We start from the raw sequence: 16,646 nt of genomic DNA, 5'->3' as shown, positions 1-16,646 counted from the left end.
GCCCACCTACAAGAACGAAAATAGAGCCTTGTAAGTACGTAAAGACTTGGGAAATGGTTTGCCATAAAGTGGATAGACAACAAATCGACTGAACTAAAGAGAACCAAACCAACATTTAATGACCAATTCAGCATAAACAGAGAGGATCCAAATTGCAATAATTGCAATATTTTTATTAAATTATTAGCAATTTATTTATTTTATTTGAATCCAAATTAATCACTCCTTTAACAAAATTGATTACATAGAAAATACAGGAGGATCTAAAGCGGGTGGAGAAACTGAAGAAAGGGGCGGAAATTTCGAGGTATAAACAACTCATCCTCTCCCATTACTCACCGCTCTCTATCCACCAAGCGCACATTGTAATCCTCGACATCTTCTCATTTCTCACACCGACAAAATCAGCTCTGTCGAGCTCCGATTTCCTGTTGGATCTCTGCGGTTATTGACAACTGAGCACCATGGAGTCTGCCGCCGCTCTCCGCTCTTTCGATTGTAAGGCGCATTCTCTTTATCTTGTGTTGGTGTGGTTGAACTTGAGTTTTTAGATATGTATGCATTTGTGTGATTGATTGTTTAGTTCGCGTGATCTGAAAAATCGTGTGGCTTATGCATTGCGCTTAACTGCTGAAGATTAGCTCTGCGTTAATGATCTATTTGTTTGAAATTGCTGTTTATGTTTAGTGGACATTGTGTTAGTTGAAGATCAGTTCGTGCTGTGATTGGAACATAGGCCTTTGTTTATGTTTTTATCTGTAAATTTTTATATGATGTTATTGAGCTGGGAGAGCTGTAGTTTCGTTTGTTATTGTGAGCTGAGATGCAAAGAGATGTGAATTTGGAAATGAAATGATAAGTATGGGAAGTAATTATGTATTGACATCTACTGGATTTCACTCGTGCGGACAACATAAGAATATTTGGCACCGTAATAGGTTTAGTCCATACAAATTTGGAAGAGGAAAGAATGGAGTAACATGTTTTTAAGTTTGTGTGGATGTGCCTCTTGTCAATCTAATCTCGTTTTTTACTCACTCGGCTTATATTTTACAGCAGTTTACTCATATTCTTGATATCTAATTCTAGCAGTTTTTGTTTATATGGTCATAAACTATTACACAACTTCTAGTAATTCAGGCCTTTTTAAAGCATTTATTTGATCAAAACGTGCTTTCAGATGCAGTTGGAACAAATTCCCACATTAAGTCTGTTCTTCAAAGACCTGGCATTGCTGCATACTGTGACCTAAGCAAATTGCCTGCATATGGTGGAAAGAATCTTTCATCTAGAAAAAGACACGCGGCACTACTTGTTTCATGTGCAAAGACATCTGAAGCTACTATTTCAGCCAAAGGTGGGTGGTCTTTATTCTCTAGTGCTATCGAGAAACAGCAAACGATTTTTCTAGTACATAATGAATTTGGTCCCTATTTGTGATTATTACAGTTTAAAATCATATCATGTCTACTCCCACTTCAGGTGATCCTAATGGAGCTGTTCTATCAGATAAAAAATCAAATGGCGCAGTAGAGAAAAAGACACCAATAACTGCAACATTTCCCACTGGTTTTGAGGTGTTATTTTGATTTCATCTAGTTTACTTCATATTCTTCTCTCAAAATGCTTTATTCGTCAATGCAGAACCAATCATATACTAGTAGATTTAGTAAGTTTTCCTGCAGCCCTCACTCATTCTTCGTTATTCAAATTGGTTTATAGTTCGGTCACTTCGGTGTTTCCTTAAACAAGTTACAAGAGAAGTGTTTAAGATACAGCCACTTTTTTGCTCACAAACCTTTGACTTTGTGATTGACAATCATAGATTCATAGACGTACTCGATATTGATGAACTTCAATTAGCTACAGCTGTTAAGAACTGATTGTGTCCCAGGTGATTAGTATTTACTACTAGTGTTAGGAAGTTAGGTGTTGAAGATGAGAGAACTCATTTGCAGCAAAGATGTTTGCAATGTTTTATATTTGCTTCAATGTGGTAAATCAGAATTGAGCTTTTTATGATTGTTGATGAAGTATTAGAACTTTTACGGTTTCCAACAGCTGATGTAAACTAGAATGCCATGTAAAGTGTTTTCTTGGATTTGGCAGGTGGTTGCGAATTTCTTGCTTCTGTTGTTCTTTTGCGTTTCACAAGTTTAAGCTAGTATCTAAGATAACTGTTCTATTTACTTAAAAAATGTCAATGTATGTTCTTTTTCAGACCCTGCTGACCGAAGTTTGCGATGAGACAAAGATCGCTGAGCTGAAAGTCAAGGTAGATAATCTTTCTATATAAGCTGGCAATTTATTCATTATTATTACTATCTATGACTTCTCTTACTGAACTAGCATATTCTATCTTTCTAAAAGCTTGTGACTCATTTCAAATTCAGTGGGAGCAGATGTATTTAGATGCTAGATCTTGATAGATAGCTCTGTTTTATGATAACTAACCCCCTTTACACTTCAATCTAAATTAAAAACTTTACTTCTCACTCTTTAAGTTAGATTTCAGTCCATCTGCTTTCATTGTATATTTTGATTGAGCAAATTCAGTATTAACCTTAAAAAAGAAACAAGGCATCAATTAATTGGAACAAAAGAATTCTAACAATCAGAGAGCTACATCCTGTCCCTAGAAGCTGGAACCAGAATTATTTTCATGATATAACATTACTCCCTCCGTCCCTCAAGAATATACACTCTTTCATTTTTAGTCCGTCCCACAAGAATATGCACTTTCTAATTTTAGAAGTTTTTTCTCTCTATTGAGGTGGGACACTAACAATATTTCGTTTAATTTTGTCTCTACATCTCTCTTACGTTACCAATTTTACATTAAAACCCGTGCCGACCCCAAAGTGCATATTCTTTGGGGACGGAGGGAGTATAACTTAAAGAGAGCTAAATCTAGTCATAAATAGAGTGATATAACTTGCAAAATATATTTGCTGACTGCTTTTGATTGCACTGATCCATGCTTTAACGTTATTTTTCTATGGATTTCTCCCACCATGATATAACAGTTAGGAGCCTTTGAGATCCACATGAAGCGGAATATTGATGGCCCGCCAATCCCTGCACCTGTTGTTCCTCATGCAACAGAATCTTCTGCACCAAGTAAACCTGCTGTTCCTCCTCCTCCATCTAAATCTTCTGCAGAAAAAGTGAGTTCATTTACAAATGTCTCTGCTGAGAAGGCTGCCAAATTGGCAGCCCTGGATGCTTCTGGATCCAGTGGGTATGTTATAGTATCATCACCCACGGTATGTATTGTGTGACCTTCGAATAGTGGTTTGCTAATATCTACAATTTAGAAACAAATTTCCATATCTCTCTCTCCTGTCCATGATAGGTTGGTTCATTCAGAAGAGCCAGGACTCTCAAAGGAAAGAAGCAACCACCTGCCTGTAAAGAGGTACTTACCTTGCAAGACACTGGTTACGCCATTTTCTTAGTATTCATGTATTCAGATATGATACTACACCCATTTCTTCTTGCTCTTTCGGATACCGTAGGGTGACCTGATCAAGGAGGGACAGGTGATAGGCTTCTTGGATCAGTTTGGCTCTGAACTCCCTGTCAAAGTGAGTCTTACATTCCACATTGTCATATTTATGATCTGCTGGAGCCTAGACTCTTTTCTAATGATTTTCCATCTTCTTTCATGATCATATGGGATAATCATGAAACAGTCGGATGTGGCTGGTGAAGTCCTAAAGCTCCTTTTCAGTGATGGAGGTATAAACACCTCTGTTTCTTACTTCAGTAAAATTCTTCATTATGTAGTTATAGATATCTTTAAATAGGCAGTAAACACTAAACCAAAACCAAATAGAGGAGAGAAAACTAATTCGTTAACAACATACAGCATCACATGTTTCTTTCGCTCCATAAATTCCTATTAGGTGGCGCTATTCACTCTATTTGCTATCTTGGTTATTTGATATACTGCTTAGTGCTGATATACAACGCATCTGCCGCCTTGTTCGAGGCGCCTGTCTTGTATTCAATGCGGAACTTGTACCCCATCAACTTCCGTACGTATAGTTGCTGATCCGGTGTCTGAATTATCTGGTGCAACAAGTCTTTCAGACTCTTTTGGTCACTCCTAATCACGAATTCGCGTCCCAACAAATATTGTCTCCATTTCTGCACCGCCTCCACGATGGCATATAATTCTTTGTGGTAGGTCGATGTCACACGACGTCGAGGACCAAGTTTCTTGCTGAAGAACGCCAATGGGTGGCCATCCTGCAACAACACCGCGCCCACTCCAAAATCCGAAGCATCAGTCTCTACATAAAACACCTTAGAGAAATCCGGCAAGCGCAAAACTGGGGCTGATGTCATGGCCTCCTTCAACCGTCCAAAACTGTCATCCGCCAAGGGCGACCACGCGAAAGCGTCCTTTTTAAGCAACTCCGTAAGGGGAGCCGCGATGGATGCATACCCTGCGATAAACCGTCGATAATACCCTGTTAATCCCAAAAAACCACGCAATTGCTTGACTGTCGTGGGCTTTGGCCAAGCCACCATCGCCTCTATCTTGCTTGGGTCGGGTTTCAGCTGTCCAGCCTCGATCAAGTGGCCCAAGTAATCCACCGTAGAGCAGCAAAAAGTGCACTTTGATAATTTCACAAAGAAGCTATGGGCCTGTAGGATAGAGAGCACCTCATGCAAGTGTTTCGTGTGTCTCTCCAATGTCGGGCTGTAAATTAAGATGTCATCGAAGAAAACAATGACTGACTGGCGAAGAAGAGGTCGAAATATATCATTCATAGCTGCCTGAAATGTCGATGGTGCATTTGTAAGCCCAAACGGCATTACTAGAAATTCAAAGTGACCATCATGTGTTCTGAAAGCTGTCTTGAACACATCCTCAGAGTTCATCCGGATCTGGTGATAACCTGCCCGGAGATCTAGCTTTGTGAATACCCGGGCAGCCCCAAGTTCATCAAATAACTCATCCGTCGTAGGAATGGGGAAGTGGTCTGGCACCGTCGCTGCATTTAAAGCCCTGTAGTCGATACAGAAACGAAACGACCCATCCTTCTTCCGGATAAGTAGCACTGGTGACGAGAAAGGACTCTGGCTCCTCCTGATTATGCCCGCGTCTAGCATTTCCTTCACTTGCCGCTCTATCTCTGTCTTTTGAAAGTAAGGGTACCTGTAAGGCCTGACATTAACAGGCTTCGAATTAGGCAGTAGGTGAATCCTATGGTCAAATGGCCGCGCTGGCGGCATTCCCGACGGGAGCTGAAAAACCGCGCGATGTTGTTCCAACACACTCAACACCGGAGCTGACAAATCAGAGGGAAAAACCATCGCATCCTCGGTCGTACCCAGATCTGGCGCCAACTGTAACACTTCAAACACATGAGCCTCCCCCCTCAAACGGAGCAGCGAGGCAGCGGCGCTGGTAGAAACCTCTCGAGGCACGGAAGGTGCCACCTTCAAGCAAACTGGGACATCATCTCTTAAGAACTCGATAGTGCCCTTAACAAAGTCGTTGGTGACCCGTCTAAGAGAGTGCAACCATGATAACCCCAATACTACATCCAAACCATGGACGGGCAGAATATGCAACGTGACAATAAACTTCTCCTGTTGAATAAACAATTCCGTTGCCACGCTAGCAAAAGAACACACCAACGACGCCCCATTACCCACGTAGACTCGGAATGGCCGCACTGCAGTCAGCGGTAGTTTCAGCTTCTCCGCAATTCGCGGGTGTAAAAAGTCATGGGAGCTGCCCGTATCGACAAGAATCGTCACCTGTTCCCGTCCAATCTGACCCCGCAATTCCATTGAGGCCGAATGTGGTCGTCCTCCCATCTAGGGCTGACAATTTTCGACACGACACGATAATCCGACACGAATCCGCACGAAATTATTGGGTTGGGGTCAAGTCTTATTGGATCCGTGTCCTTATCGGGTTGACCCATTAAGAACCCGATAATTTCGGGTTGGGTTCGGGTCGGATGCGGGTCGGATACGGGTAACCCATTAAGAAATAATATTATTATTTTTATTATTATTTTAAAAAATATATATTACTTTAATTTTTTAATTTCTTATAAATTAGGTCTAAATAGTATAAAATGAATTTTAATTGTGTAAATTAGGTTAAAAATTAAGGTTTAATCGTGTAATATTAGGTTTTAATCGTGTAATATCAGGTTCGGGTTGTTATCATGTCGTATCAACCCATATTATTTCGTGTCGATAAAGGGTTCGTGTCGGGTGCGGGTCGTGTTCGGATTTGAAGGTAGCAGGTCGGGTTCGTGTTCGGATTTACAGTTTCCTTAACAGGTCGGGTTCAGGTTAGACCTTATTGGGTTGAGTCATTATCAGGTTGACCCGATAACGACCCAATCCGCACGATTTGCCAGCCCTACTCCCATCGCATAAATGTATGACAGGTCCGCGGTAATGATCTCCTCGGCTGGTGGGTCCGACTCCTCGGACTCCAGTTCCTCATCGTCCATGCCCATATACACCAAGAATTTCCCTTTACAAACGTGTCCGGGAACCCATTTATCCGGGCAATACCAACACAACCCCTTCCGTGTACGCTCAGCCCTCTCAGCAGCCGAAATGCGAACCACCGGTAAGCCTGCAAAGTCCGCACTCCTCCCTTTGGGTTGTCCCCCACGATTAGCCTCCGCTCCAGGCGGTGCCCCCGATGGTGTGATAGCCAAAGGCGGCTGCTGTTGCGTTTGTTCCCGGGGTAGCCACGCACTTGTCGGTCGCAACATCAAACTCCACGGCTAAGGCCATTGCCGCAGCCACCGACGGAGGGTACTGAAACTTCACTTGATTTCGAACCGGTTGTTGCAACCCCTCCACATACAAAGTCACCAATCGATTGCTCGGCACCCCTCGAACTCTATTCAACATACCCTCAAACTCCCTGTTATATTCTTCCAACGATCCCGTTTGGCATAATTTGGCAATCACCCCGAAATAGTCGACAAAGCACTGTGGATCAAAACGGCGACGGACATCCTCCAAAAACTCCGTCCAACGAGCCGATGGATTACCCTCCCGATAGTTGAAAACCCATTCAGCCACCGATGGTTCAAACAACATAACCGCATAATGTAAGCGTTGATCCTCTGCTAGTCGACAGTGATCAAAATAAAACTGAACTCTAGAAATCCAACTTACCACGTTTGAACCATCAAAACGCGGCGGTTTCATCGTCAATCCGGTCGGTCTGTCCGATGAATGAGAGCTGCCCCACTGACGCGATCCTTGAGGCTCCCAAACTGGGCCCGAATTCTGAAATTGCTGCTCCGGCAACGGCCGATGGCCCCACGCATCCCATGCTGCGGATGGACGAGAGGCAGGCGGTGCATCCCACGAAGAGTGATGCGGCTGACCGGAAAATCTATGGCCCAAGGCCTGTGGCCCAGTAGGGTTAGGTCGGAACCCCTCCTGAAACCCTAGAAACGGGACGCTCGCCGCAGGAGGACAAGATGGGATTGCGATGCTGATCGCCGAAGATGGTGGCAACGACGGTATTGCAGCCGCAACTGTTGCGGTGGTGGACCCAGAATATGGTGGATCCGGATCGGGTCTAGCCGCATGCCGCGTCGACATCGAACGTCGTTCGAAATCATCCATTCGAACCTCAAACCTAGCCATATTCGCCACAAGATGTTCCAGCAAGGTCTTCACCGGATCCAGGGCCGGCGACTCCGATAACTGAGACACTACCGGGCTGGTCACCACCGGCAAGGAACACATAATCTCCGATCGCGCAACTCCGGACTGAGAACCTGTCATGAGTTCAACAATGGAAGCACCAGTTGTTAAGAGAAGACTCCCTCAACGCGGATTCGTCGGCGACGAGCAGTCGACGACGGGATGGATAACGTGGACGTCACGGGCTTGCCCCGCGATCAGCTCCAATATTAGGGTTGACGGAAAGTAAAACAACGAGGAGTAGGAAAAATATGTTATTTCTTGATGAACAATTCATAACACAATCCCCTTTTATAATCTAAGGACCCTAGATGATTCGACTCTCTTTTGCGATCCGGGAAAGAATCACCAAGAAAACCCGGAAAGGAGCTTATTGGGCTCGACTCTAAACTTTAATTAAATCGGTCCAAATAATGAAATGGCAACATCCAAAATAAATACTAATATTAAAGAAAGCAAAATAACTCTCCACGTCTGAATCTTCAACGCTTTTTCCGTGCGACCACGAAGTCTCCATACTTCACTGGAGGTCTCGACTCCCGTCGTGGCCGGTCGCTCCTGCTCGGCACTGCCGCTGGCGCTCTTTCTTCCCCTGCAGTTTCAAACACCAACTGATTCTCCTCTGCTCTCGGTACCTCGCAGCCTTCCTCCCGTCTCACTTCGTCCCCTTGCGCTTCTGTGATTGTTGTCGGGTGTGTTCCCGTATCACACTCCCAATTTTCCACCCCCTTCAAATGCAAGTTAGTGAGTGAGTTGCAGCATCTTTGCAGCATACCATCCACAGTCTCTATAATGCCAACACTAGCCTCTCTTGACCACTCCTCACTCACATCTATGTTCAATTCATTCAACCTGCCTAAATCCCAACTCTCAACACTACCACTACTAGCATCCATCAATTTAGGAACACCTTTGATTTTCAATCTTCTGAGACGAGTAGATGATTTAGCGAGGCAGTCGATTACCATTGGTAGACTCTTTAGGCTCCTTAATCTCTCCAATCTAAGAACCTCAATTGTAGGGGCCCATGACTCCAGCATTTGATGCGGCAATTCCATCAGCTCTTCACACCCGATAATACTCAGCTCACAAAGGATCCATTGCGATTGTCGTGCTCCACCACTTGGATTCCCAATCGACTTTATACATTCACAATCCTGAATATGCAAATACTTCAGAGAATTGAGGGTGTCCATGCCATCCGGTAATTCTCTCAACACACCGCATTTTGATATTTTCAAATCTGAGAGATTCTGATTGTTATAGAATAACCATTCTGGTAGACATTCCAATCTCTCTAATCCTCTAATTTCGAGTGACGTTAAATGACTAAATGAAGCATTCATAAACCTTACCTTTTTCAATCCGTCCAAACAAAGAAACTTGAGATTCGGCAAGTGCTCCACCTTTGGGATTTCCTCAATTTCTGAGCACTCGGAGAGTGTTATTGTAATCAAGTTGTCAAGCGGTACCCATGTGCCATGAGGCCCATCACGCACTGTCATCTTCTCAATCCATGTTGGAAATCTTTTGCCTTTGAATCCTGAAATCTTCAAATTCTTCAGCTTTGGATGAGGTTGGAGGCCTTCCAACACACTCTCATCATTTCTTTCATCATCTCTACTATCACTCCATTCAAACACCAAATCAAACAAATTTGGCTTCTGAAATATATTTGCTCTCAGAGCCTCTTCTTTATCACGCACATTCTCCAGGTTATGAATCTCTAGTGTTCCTTTGAGATTCTTCAAACTTCCGAGCTCTTCAATTTGATAGCCTTTTTCTTTGCCCACTGTGAAGTGAGGCAGTGTTTGGAGACGATTCAATCTCCCAATCTTTGCCGGCAACTTCGTACTAGAATTGATATGAAGATGCCTTAAGTTAATCAAGTACTTCAACGTACTTGGCAGTTTCTCTAATTTCCATACATTTGCTCTTAATGTTTGCAAGTGATGGAGTTCACCAATCCACTTAGGAAGGTTTCTAATACATGTTTTTGAAATATTCAGATTTCTCAAATGTTTTAACTTCCTAATCGAATAGGGCAACTCTTCATCATTATAACTGGACAGTGTAAGAGTATGTAAACATTCAAAGTCTGAGAACTTCGTACCAAATGTTTCACCATGCAAGAATAATGTTCGCAAATGCTTGGTCGCCTTTTTTGGAATAGGACTCGATTCTGCTTGGAGAAACAAGTATCGAATTGGGGTGCTGCCATTATTGGATAAAACATAAGCTGCAAGATCATGCACAAGATCGTGCATAACACAACTTTCCACATTTCCATAATCATCTCTCATTTGAACTTGCAACAGAGAGTTCTGTAGAAGCACATGAAAATACATGTTGCCCACGGACTCCATATCATCTCTTCGGCTTGGTTGAAGAAACCCTTCTGCCATCCATAGTTCAATCAACTCCCGCTTCTCGATTTCCCAACCTTTGGGGAAAACTGAACAAAACATGAAGCACTTCCTGAGCGACGGTGAAGACAGGTGATCAAAGCTCAATTTCAATATTTTTGAGATATTTTCACCTCCTTCAACATCTGAAAGCCAATTTTCATTGATGAAGCGCCACTCTTCTTCAGACTTACCACGAAACACTCCCCCGACTACATTGGCAGCTAAGGGCAAACCTTGGCATCTTTTAGCAATCTTTCTTCCAATCGTCTCGAATCCTAATGAAACTTCACTGTTTTCATCAAAAGTTTTGGCTTTGATTATGGACCAACAATCTTCATCTGATAAGCCATTCAAAAGATGAATATGAAATGAGTTAACAATTGAAGCAACCTTTTGACTCCTGGTGGTGATGATAATGCCATTACCCTTTGTAGAAGTAACTCCCAATAAGGAGTTTATAAAGTCTTCCCATTTCATAACATCATCATTCCATACATCATCAAAAACAAGAAGATAAGTTTTTGCCTTGAGAGCTTCTTGAAGCTTTTCCAATATATCATCTCTACTCTCAACTCCATCACTCCTTTTAGTCAACTTATAAAGTATTTTGTTGAAGAGACTCATTGTATCAAAAGTTTGGGAAACATGAACCCAAATATGTGATCTGAATCGAGCCCTTACCCTTTCATGATTGAAGACTTTTTTTGTCAAAGTAGTTTTCCCCGCACCTCCCATTCCGACAAGAGCAACCATAGAGAAGATCCGATCATGCTGGATGTCGGTGAGCACATCAACTAGTTTAGGCACATCATCATCTCTTCCAACAAAAATTGGATCAAGACTGAACGAATCCGTCTCAATGGAAGTATGAGCAACTGCAGCGGGTGCATTCACAACCATGCTTTGAAGGCCAAGATCTAATGCTCTTTTGTTCATAGATTCAAAATCAACATTGATATGTTTGATTGTGAAAGCCATATTACGCCGACGTGAAATGCCATGAAAGGATGAGAAGCATGATAGTACCTTATCCTTGGCTTTGGGTGTCTTCATTTTCTTCACTTTTTTGTGGAGAAGATGATAGCTGAGTTTGTCCAAGACATTATCAGCATCGAAAGCCAGAGCTTCGAGCTCCCTCAACCAGATTTTGACAGCATCTTGAGTGATGAATTTCTTCTGTGCATCACTCAAGTATGCTACAATCATGACCAAAGTCTTCTGCAGCTGTTGGGCATCTTTGTCGAGACCTCGAAGTAGAGAGTACTCTTCCCTTAAAACGTTGATCAGATTTTGGAGAAGAACTTCGATGGCTGCAGCACCTCCATCCATGGCTTTGCTTTGCAGAAGAGATATCAGTGTGAGAGAAAATGGTTTTGAATTTTTCTTTTCTTTACGAAGATGAGTGTTTGAACTCTGAATTGTAATGTGAACTAGTGGATGATTATTCAAAGGATTTGGAAGCTGCCGCCATCAATATTTAAACACAAATAAACTCTACTAGAATCGGGGCCCACGACTCTATAAAGTCTTAAGTTTATACTCCCTCCGTCCCTGAAAATTTGTCACCTATTTCCTTTTTCATCCGTCTCTAAAAATTTGTCACCTTTCACTTTTACCATTTTTGGTAGTGGACCCTACATTCAACTAACTCATTCACACCCACATTTTATTATAAAACTAATATATAAAAGTAGGATCCACATGCCACCAACTTTTTTACCCACTTTCTATTATATTTCTTAAAACACGTGCCGGGTCAAATGGTGACGAATTTTGGGGGACGGATGGAGTATTAAATTTTGTTGAATTCTTCTCCATTGTCTATGAATAAATGTTTAATTTCAACTCCATACGGCTTCTAAGAAATATATAGAAAATTGGATAAAAAGAAATTAGTTACATTCCAAAATATTAATTGAATGAGCTAGTCAGTGAAAGTAAAGTCTATTTTTCAATAATAATAATAATAATAATAATAATAATAATAATAATAATAATAATAATAAAGTAAGATTGTGAACATTTAAAGGAAGAGGCTTTAGTCACACACTCTTTCAAGGTTTGGAATGTGTAAGTATTCTTTACGATAGATAGATGCATCAATGCAAGGAAATTCATAGACAAAGACTCATAGACAAACATTATACCCCAAAGAATAACTAAGATTAATTAGAGTTTGTCCACAAAATTTGTCTATATTCATGTCGGAACAACATAAAAAAAAGCAACTAATCATCCAAAACAAACACTACAAATAATCAAAATCAGTAAAACAATGGAGAGCTCGATGTGAAGATCAATGTTGGTGCGCATCTTCTTAACTTTTCTCGTCTTCCTCCTTCCTTGTGTTTTTCTCCCTTTTTCGTTGCTGAATGATTGAGAAAACTGCATTAAAAACTGAAATTTGCACTTGAATGAACAAGCCACCAGCTGGCTAACATTGGTGAGACAAATCACCGGGCGGAGTAAAAGTCTCTCACCGAATTTTATTCCTCAAATGACCTCTGATGACCAAAATTCATTATGCATCAGCCAATTCCTTAGCCTGTTTGACTAGTCCCATGTAAATATCAAAGAGTAATTGGAAAATCAAGGAAAAAAAAAGATTCATTTGACTTTAAAGGACCCGTTTTATAGGTGATAAACCAAGGTTAAGGTTGGTGGGACCCACCACAATCCAATGTTTGATAGCCTGGATAAATGCAATCCAAGGCCCGAAAAAAATTGCGGCGGCCCGCCAGGCCCGCGTGAATAGTGCCCGTTTTCACTATTGGGCTTAGTTAATGTGACCCACAAAATTTGTGGGTTTATTTTATCCTCTTGTGGGTTTATTTTATCCTACATAAATCCTACATTTGGCCCGAAAATTTTATCCTATGTTAATCCTCTTGCTATAACCCACTCACTCTATAAAACGGGTCCAAGTGTCCAGCAAAGAGAACTTGTCTCATTTATGATTCTCTATATTAGCAAATTTTCGTGAAAGAAAACAATGAAGAATAAGGTGCTCAACAAAAACTAAAAAATTTGGAAACATCAAGATTTAGAAGATCACAGACCTCACACCACGACGATGAGGATGATGATGGCGACAACTGTAATAGCCGGGACTAAGATCTCGAGAATTTTCGAAACAAATACTAGAAGTGTTATACAATTAATGAATGCATAATTTTATTTCTTGAATAAAAGAAATAGTACAAATTTCAGAAAAGAATTAAAGCTAATGAATTTTCCAATGTCATTTAATCTCAAACTAACAATTTCACAATCCTTGTCGACACAAAAAAAATATAAACCAAGCTACACTATTACAATTCGAGTCCCTAGCATCTATATCGACCTCCATCGCCGAACCGTCTCGGCAAAGCAGCGACGAGTCCGAGAAGCCACGAGAGAGGGCAGCCCCGTAGCAGCCGCAGCTCTTGCCAAAGCACACAAAAAAAGAGAATTAGTTGCATAAATTAAAGACAACTAAAAGAGGTATTTAAAAGGAGAATGTGTAGCCTTACCTTTTCAAAAATGAGGAAGTGTTTGGGCTAAAAGGAGCAATTCCAGCCGGCACCTTCTTCCAGCACCTGCAGGGGCTCAGGGAGACTGTGTTGGACAGCTTGTACTCCCTTCCTGCCTGCCATTGTCAAGAAATCCCCTAGCAAATCCCTGCCATTCTTTGTGCACCTGCAAAAAGGAGATAACTTATGAATGAGCCAAGGTACCATACAGCACAGAACAGCCACTACCATGAAACACTAGAAATTGTTTACAAAAGGGGCTCAGGGTACAGTGTTCTGCAGAGCTGCAAGAGAGCAGCCAGCTGCCTAAGCTTTTTTTCAGTCAAGTACAGCAACCATTGTGCAGCTTTCAGTTACAAGCTGTGCATAAATATGCCACACCCCTCGGTTCTATCTTTCCTTCCACCACCACAAAATTTGCTCAGCCTCATATCAGTTTGAGCAGCAAGGAAACGAGTTAAGGAGAAAGAGGGAGAACCGAGGCAGTGAGGAATCGAGCAAGAGTAAGAGTAGCTCCTCTTCAGTCACAAGAGGTAAATCCTCAACACCCTTTGTGCATCTTTTTACGCAAACACAGTAGGTAGCACAGAATAAGAACTTAGAAGGACATAGAAGTCATGCTTAGATCTCTTAGCCCTTCAATAAACATGATAGGAAATAGCTAACAAGATGATACCACAGTATAGCCTCATTACTACAAGCTTCGTTGGATTTAAGAAACAATTACCACAAGCTCAACCCCTCCATGAGATTCAATCATCCATAACAGAATCTAAGAAAATCCCCAATGCTAAGTCACAGAAACATAGGAATTTGCCGGCTCCTTTTCACACCACTAAAAGGAATAAAGAAGAAACTTAGCTTTGGGAGGGGTTGGCGACGGAGGAGCTGCTGGGCAGCTGGACCGTCGGGGTTCGGCCCGATGCTCGGCGGAGGAGCATTTGCTGCTGAAACCATGGGGCATCGCCGCAGCGTCGGCTAGGGGGCAGAGGGTCTACCCGACGGCGTTTCGCGAACACGGTGGTGGTGACAGCTCGCAGCAAGCCGGAAGTTGAGAGGGGTGGGCAGGAGATGGCGACGGCGTAGAGGGAAACGCCGGCGACGGAAGGCGAGAGATGAGAGGAAGGGGGCCAGGGTTCCCGATTTCTTTTTCTTCTTCTTTTGTTTGTGAATTGGGGGAGAATGAGGAAGAATGGGGAATGGGGGCCGATGCATTGGAGGAATAAGGAGGTTTGGGCTTGATTTCTTTGGGGCTGATAATTAATTAAAAAAAGGGGATGGGCCTGTAAATAGAAATAAATGGAGAGAGGAGTATAGTTTGGGCCACTTTATTTCTTTTGTTTTGGGCCTGAATTAATTAAGGGGAAAAGACCAATCATTTAAACTGGACCGAGATTCAATCGACGAGCTTGAAAATAATTTTGTGTCAGGAAGGAATTGAGTTAAGGAATTGGGCTTGGAGCTTAATTAATTTAGTTTCCTAAGCTGCGGAAGAAGAGGATTTATGAGCCGTGATGAAATAGTTTTCGATAAAATAATTAAAGCGGACTTTAATAGTCACAGTTTTAATTAAAGAATTTAGATCTCTAATTTTTGAAAGAAAGAGATAAAATAAAATAGCACACGCTTAGGCATGCATTCATGCAAGATAAGCATTTTCTTTAAAAAGCCTAATTTAAGTATATTCAACTTTGTAAAGGAACGTCGTCACTCGACGCGTAATCCCAGGACAGAAAAGCACCCGTTTTTGCAAGAGTTAAGCAATTGAGGTGGGGTTTCTCTTCCTTCTTTTAAAGCATGCTTTATGTGAAAATATGATTATTTGAATGAGTTGTCATGCCATGTTTTGTTTTATGATTGCCTATCTGTTGGCTATGCCAACCCAGTTAAATCGAATTCGGGTCCCAGTAGGTCAGTAAATCCTACTCGGACTAGTGTACACATAGGGACCGTGAGCTAGCGCTAGGTTGGCCGGTCCGTGGGTCGTGAGCTAGCGCCAGGTTGGCCGGCCCAGTGGTCGTGGAATGTGGCCACATTCCCGATTCACGCAACTGATATGGCATATCATCAGAAGTTTAAGAGACTGCAGTCTATTTTCAGAAAGAAATAACAGATTTTAGTGACCGGGATATATTTTCAGTAAAACCCCGCGTTCACTCAGCTTGGCTGACAACTAAAAGAAAATATTTTCGGCATGAGCCCACTGAGTGCATCAAGTACTCAGTCCTGCATATTGTTTTCCTTAATGTGCAGGTTGATTGTTGTCAAAGCCGAGGAGGTGTTGGGACAGAAGACCAAATAAGTAGGAAGGTAGCGGGTGTAGTGTGTCTTCATACATACTACATCTGTCTTGGTACTCTTCCGTTGCGCAAATTCAGAACATTCATTTAACAAAGACAATTTCTCATAACTACTCTGATTCAGCATGATTTGTACCCTCAACACACTTCAAACAATGTTTCTTTTGATTTAAGCATCTTATGATGAGTTGAGACAGTTTCAGTATGTTTTAGTCGCGGTAAAGCTACACTTTCTTTGACTAGGGAGATGTGGTCGTGACAGAGTGGTATCAGAGCACTTTTCTTTCGCTCTGACCCAAGAACCTTCCTTCTAAGCCTCAGTCCAGAAAAGATAGTACTAGGCTAGAAGATGAACACAATGTTAAGTACAAGATCCCAACACCTCAGCTCGACACGATCAACTGCAGCAGAAACAGGGGCCTACGCCCGCTCGTCCAGAAAAGAAAATTTTAAAGAAAGAAAAATATTTTTTCCATTTAAGAATGAAAATGAATTTCATGGGATTTTCAAAAAAAAAAAAAGAAAAGAATTTTCACAGCCCTTTTTGGGAACGAAAATGTGTATTTGAGATTTTTGCAAGATGCAACGTGATAGTTGATACTTCGCATGAGATATGCTTAAAGTATCTGTGACTTATGAGCTTGACATGAATGTATAAGTGTCATGTGGACTATATATGCGAACCTAGAGTGCTTTAGAGAAGTACCTTAGGT

At 41.8% G+C, this 16,646-nt stretch overlaps 2 protein-coding genes across 2 annotated transcripts; one reads left to right on the top strand and one right to left on the bottom strand.

Moving 5' to 3' along the window:
- Positions 1 to 141: 141 nt before the first annotated feature.
- Positions 142 to 4,072, top strand: LOC121777271. The gene is made up of 9 exons (XM_042174463.1): positions 142 to 498; positions 1,181 to 1,357; positions 1,483 to 1,577; positions 2,222 to 2,275; positions 3,027 to 3,266; positions 3,356 to 3,418; positions 3,519 to 3,587; positions 3,696 to 3,741; positions 3,909 to 4,072. Exons 1-9 carry the CDS (start codon positions 465 to 467, stop codon positions 4,055 to 4,057), a joined length of 927 nt encoding a protein of 308 aa, XP_042030397.1. The 5' UTR covers positions 142 to 464; the 3' UTR covers positions 4,058 to 4,072.
- A 4,123-nt stretch (positions 4,073 to 8,195) lies between these two features.
- On the bottom strand, positions 8,196 to 11,450 carry LOC121776982 (putative disease resistance protein RGA3). The gene has a single exon (XM_042174115.1). It carries the CDS (start codon positions 11,448 to 11,450, stop codon positions 8,196 to 8,198), a length of 3,255 nt encoding a protein of 1,084 aa, XP_042030049.1.
- Positions 11,451 to 16,646: the final 5,196 nt, after the last annotated feature.

This window comes from Salvia splendens, chromosome 18 (assembly GCF_004379255.2).
Source record: "Salvia splendens isolate huo1 chromosome 18, SspV2, whole genome shotgun sequence".
Classification (NCBI taxonomy): domain Eukaryota; kingdom Viridiplantae; phylum Streptophyta; class Magnoliopsida; order Lamiales; family Lamiaceae; genus Salvia; species Salvia splendens.
The sequence above is the reverse complement of the archived record's forward strand: the minus strand, read 5'-3'. Positions and strand labels throughout refer to the sequence as shown.

Bases quoted from the DNA above. Each gene is read 5' to 3' on its own strand.
- LOC121777271 (XM_042174463.1), top strand. From the start codon at position 465: ATGGAGTCTGCCGCCGCTCTCCGCTCTTTCGATT. The intron at 1,578-2,221 runs GTGTTATTTTGA...GTTCTTTTTCAG, and splicing joins CATTTCCCACTGGTTTTGAG to ACCCTGCTGACCGAAGTTTG. The intron at 3,267-3,355 runs GTATGTATTGTG...TGTCCATGATAG, and splicing joins TTATAGTATCATCACCCACG to GTTGGTTCATTCAGAAGAGC.
- LOC121776982 (XM_042174115.1), bottom strand. From the start codon at position 11,450: ATGGATGGAGGTGCTGCAGCCATCGAAGTTCTTCTCCAAAATCTGATC.